This window comes from Austrofundulus limnaeus, unplaced genomic scaffold, assembly GCF_001266775.1.
Source record: "Austrofundulus limnaeus strain Quisiro unplaced genomic scaffold, Austrofundulus_limnaeus-1.0 Scaffold174, whole genome shotgun sequence".
In the NCBI taxonomy this organism is placed as follows: Eukaryota; Metazoa; Chordata; class Actinopteri; order Cyprinodontiformes; family Rivulidae; genus Austrofundulus; species Austrofundulus limnaeus.
Window position 1 is genome coordinate 383,433 of NW_013952576.1, and position 5,257 is coordinate 388,689.

Consider the following 5,257-nt stretch of genomic DNA (forward strand, 5'->3'; position numbering starts at 1 on the left):
GAGGACCAGGGAGGATGATTCAACCACTCAACCACTAGATGTCGCTGAAAACAACAAATCCCACACACTGTGCCTTTTACGATATTTACGTGTAACGATTTTAATTGTGAAGTGATTCCTCCAGTGAAAAGATGTGTGAATACATGTCCCAGCATGGGCCGTGGGCTAGGTAGGCTGCAGCCCCTGAACGGAGACACAGCTATAGGCCTATTGAGCAGAACTGAACAGACATGAACAAATTAGAGTGAGATTTGATGGTAAAGGGGCTAAAGTGAGCCAAGGTGGGTACGATGTGTGCTGAGGTATTTAAAACAAAACAATACATGCGGTTTTACAGGTCGTATACATGCATTCTGTGATCTTTTCAAACCAGCTGTTCATAATGTGGCAGAACAGCTAGCCGGTCAGTTGGTTGCTAACAAACAAAATTTATTTAGACTAACAAAACTGTGCCTAATTTCTTGCAGTTTTGAGTTGCCAGTTGGACTCCAATGATTATACCCCACCACTGCCTTTCATTTTGATTTGATACACACAGTCTCATGTGATTGTAAACATATATTTCTGGCTCTTTACACTTTTGCACAGTCAGCACGTATTATAAACAACTGTCATTGATCTCCACACTCATGGAATTCTTCTTTTCTCCTGGTGCTGTACAGGTTCCGGGCAATCATAGTGGTTCTTGCTGTTTGGACAGTAGCCTCCCTCATCTCCTTCCTGCCCATTTTTCTGAACATATGGGTGAAGGAGGACCCACGTGCAGACGCGTGCTTAAAAGACGAGAACTGCTGCGAATTCCACACCAACCCGCAGTACGCAGTGACATCTTCAGTTGTGTCCTTCTACCTGCCTCTGTTTCTGATGATTTTCCTCTACAGCCGCGTTTTCCAGGAGGCTCAGAAACAGCTGGAGAAGATCAGGGGCAGGGAGAGACACCTTTACAATCTGCACAACTCGGCACAGCGAACTTCCCCGGATGACAGCCCCGCACTGAATAAACACAGGGCAAGATCCGATGTGGAGGAACCAGCAGGGGAGGACAGTTTAAACATGCAGCAACCAGATGATCGAGAGGAGGGCAAAAACAAAACGAGGACACAAAAAGGGGGAGGAAAGCAGTCAACAACGAAGCGTCTTAAGTTTTGTCTTAAAGAGCAAAAAGCTTTAAAAACTCTCGGAATCATCATGGGTACTTTCACATTCTGCTGGCTGCCCTTTTTCATCCTCAATATCATAGTTTCTCTAATGGATATTGGAGACAATAAGGTTTTAGAAATCCTTAACTGGATCGGGTACTCTAATTCAGCCTTCAACCCGCTCATCTACTGCCGCAGCCCCGATTTCCGACACGCCTTCCAGGAGATACTTCATTTAAGGGGCAAGGGAGGACGCTGGAGAAGGAGGGCAGCGTGCGGCTGGTGCGATGTGAAAAATCACTTCTCCAAGTCCCTGCACAGGCAGACTGGGAGCTCGGATGTGGACAGTGCCAGGGCGCTGGACAGCCGGCAAACATCGAGGTGGAAGGACACACTGGAGAGCTCAGTTCAGGACAGCTCACCAACACTTGCTCTGCAGACAACTGATTCTGAGCAAGTTCTAGACGTGGCTCCGGGTTCCCTGTCCAGCTGGCAGACCAAGAGCTCCAGCAGTAAGACTTGTAAGGAGGATCTCGCTTCAATTGCTTGACCAAATACTGTACAAAAAAAAGTTGTTAGAGCTTGACTTGAGAGCACATCAACAACCAAATAGTCCAACTCAAAGGTCTTGGTTTTTGCTCATTTCTGAAGCAAAGATAACATGTCAGTGTTACTGTGGGTTTTTACTGTATTTCATTTGTGGACTCTGTTTTTTACCACTGGATTATTGTTTTTTTCTTAACTCTTACTAAACAAACAAGGGCCAGACTAGTTTCAGATTAAGTGTGGAATAGMTAAGTTTATCCACAGCACAAACTGGGAAACATCTTTAACAAGGGTTACTCACATTTGGATACTTTACGGTCTTTTTAGAGAATTTTTTTGTTAGAATTTTGTGTTTTTATGTMCGTTTGAATGAAAGTTACCCTTTTTTAACTTGAGTATTGTTTCCTAAACCAAACCAAACAAATAGAAATGATAATAATTGAATTTGATATTGTCAGTTGAAGAATAAAACTGAAATAAATAATCTTAGAAAACAGAAAAAGAATAAGAACTGAGACAAAAGTTCTGGGAAAATAAAAAAAAAAACCCTAACCTAATGGTACCAACTTTTTTGTGAATGTCTTCTATGTGACTTCTGAAACCACAAGTTTTTAGCTCCAACAGAGTTATGAGTATTTATACCTGTGCAGACAAAGACACTTTACCTTCGTAGAACTTGGATTTTAAAATAAAAGGCCCACTTTTTAATATTTTCAGTTGGGWTAATGGATCATTTGCACCTTTTTTGTATTAGACTGGGTTGCACAAGCAGCTATATCAGCACTGTATTCAAATCAATGTTATCTTTCATCTTTAAATGAGAGCTAGAAGAATTGCTKAGTACCTGTTTAAAATCCCTCAAACAGCTGATGGTTGAATTATTAGAGTAAAGATTACAATCTCAAAATAAAAGCAAACACACAAATGGCTCAATTTTACAGCTAAGCTTAACCTTGGTGTGGTAGTAGCTGAGAGTCGTTTTCAAATTATACTCCAAGAGTATGAGATTGCGCACAACGTAATTTTAAAAATTTGATCATAATTTCATTGTGCTCTGTACAATGACAATAAAGGTCTAATCTAATCTAATCTAATCTAATCATTAAATGTGTCCCTTCTCATCATAAAATGATCTTACTTTAAACTCTAGCAGAAAAAGCAGTGTTTCATAAGATTCCTAAAGAATGTGAGACCTTTAGCTCCTTGAAAAGAACAAAATGCTGCATTTGTTGTTGGTTCAAATCTACACAGTCAAGCCGGGAAGAAAATGCAGTTTTTCCCACAAAGCACCAATTTTACTGTCTCATAATTTATTGAACACTTTCTTGTTCTGTGTTTKTTTCACCAGATAAATAATTTGCCAAGAGACTATAAAACATATTTCAATTTTGGAAAATTAAAAAAAATCTAGCCATTTTGTGTTTTAACCACAGAGTACTGAAAACACAACTGGTTGCAATGTAAGTTATTCACATCAGAAATTATTTTTTTTGTATAAGAATCACTTTCATCCACTTTGATCAAAAATATCTTGGCTTCTCTAGATAACTTATTCAGAAAAAAATAAAACTCTGCTCGCATCGTTAAATAAATTATATTTTCACAGAAATGTTTCCACAAAACTAGATTTTTCAATAGCTCAAAAAAAATCTTCAGAATTTATTAGAAACTGCTGCGTTTTGAAGCCCAGCTTTGACAAAAAAATATTTCAAATTTTAAGCAAATGGCGTGGCTGTGGGTGGGCCCTGCGTGGTCTGGTCCCACCCACTTTTTTTTTTTACTAAACCCACTCCATCAAATACTCTGTTTCATTATTTCTTTCTTTTTGTCTCCTAATTTCCTAAAGAATAAAATAATGTTCAATGTTACCAATTAAATAACCTTGAAAAAGTCTGTTTTAGTGACAGACTGTTCAGTCTAAATTCATCCATTAATCTAGACTCTTAGATTTAAAAACTTTAAGTTGCTAAATCAAGAAACGTGATCTTTGTTTCACTTTAATTTTTTTTCCAAGATGTTTTAAAATTAGATTCCTTGGTGTACACCTGGTGATATTTTGTATTGTAATGGTCACAAGTTTCTGCTACTGCTGTTAWGCAGGCTGGAAGTTAACAGATCAACATAGATGCAAATGTTAGTCCAGTTTTCATTTATACAAAATTGTGGCCCACCAGTATTCATCCAGGCCCACCTGGAAGCCCCTGTTTGATTTTACCACTGCTAGAAAACAGATGGATGGATCTTAGATGATCCCGGTGTCCACATCTGTGATTAACACCACAGGAAACAGCAGGTTTTCAGATATTTAATAGCCTTACTAATAACAGTTCTTTTTAAATTTCATTGGCAAACAAATTGAACTTTTTGCACCCTGAAGCCTTATTTTGGTAGAGCATGGTCTCACTCGGGGCTGAATTATGATAACTTTATGAAGAACAGTTCTCCTGTTTTAAATCACTTCCTGATAAAACCTCAGAACCTTTAACTGCGATGTATTTGAGCATGAGATAAACATCTGAGACCCAAGCTTGTGACTATCAGATGGGTCTTTTATTTCCTACCCATGTTCCTTTTCCTCTACGGCACTTTCCCTGGAATTATCTCTCACCTCCACGAACCTGCACTTTCCTTTTGTCCTGTCTGCTTTGGCTCTCCGACACCGCGATCTGTCAAACAGAGCGGGAGGGAATCCGCATCGAGCAGTGGCGTCTGCTGCTTCGAGAACTGTTACATTTACTTCTCACAACTGTTGCGATAGTTTACATAACTGTTTACTTGGAAATAAATGCTTAACCTGAGCAGAAACTTAGCTTAAATGTAAATTACATTGTTGTTATCATACCTTTTCTGACTGTTTTATAAAAAATAAGATGAGTTCGCCACATGAATTTGAAAACAATCTTTCTGATTTTTTTTATTACAGTAGATGAAAAGGATTTTGATGGTTTTGAACTATAAATATAATCTTTAAAAGCCTGAATGTTTAATGTTGTTGTGGTTATTGTGATTAATAACTGTTCAAATCATGAGTCCATGCAACGTCTCACATGTATCCCACGAAGGTGCTGTCATCTTGTTGTCTGTTTTACTTGACCAGATTTGGGGTTTTGTTTAATCTCTGACACATTCAACATATGTTACAATTAGGATTTMTTTTCAAACGTGTCCTATAAATAGTGATAGAACTGTGATTGTGTGTCCAGCTTAAGAGTTTATGAAGCAGAACTGCAGCTTCATTTGTTGAAATGTGATTTTCTACCTCCATCAGAGTCAAATGAATGTCATTTCAGTGCTGTAAATATTTATTCATGAGTCGTGGTGTATGTTCAGAAGTAAAAGAACAAAGTTTAAAACGGTTAAAATATGTTGTGTGTTTTTTCGTTGCAGAGAGTGTTTGTCAGTTAGAAAGCAGAGAAATCAGGTTAAAACTTTTTTTTTATTTCTGTCTATGTCTGATAAAAGCAAGTTTCAACATTTGTTGTGTAGGAGGTGAGCTTAAAGTGAATTAAGCTTTTCCCACATCTCTCATACACAAGGTTATGAGGAAACTTTTACCAAGGTATTTCTCATTA

General features: G+C 38.1%; 1 protein-coding gene across 2 annotated transcripts in view; it reads left to right on the forward strand.

The window, feature by feature from the left end:
• adrb2b (adrenoceptor beta 2, surface b) overlaps positions 1-5,047 on the forward strand; it is an 18,794-nt gene extending 13,747 nt beyond the window's left edge. For both annotated transcript variants that reach the window (XM_014017658.1, XM_014017660.1), the window contains exon 4: positions 663-5,047. In XM_014017658.1, coding sequence (XP_013873112.1) covers positions 663-1,689 — 1,027 coding nt within the window. In that variant the 3' untranslated portion in view covers positions 1,690-5,047. The remainder of the gene's footprint in view (positions 1-662) is intronic.
• Positions 5,048-5,257: the final 210 nt, after the last annotated feature.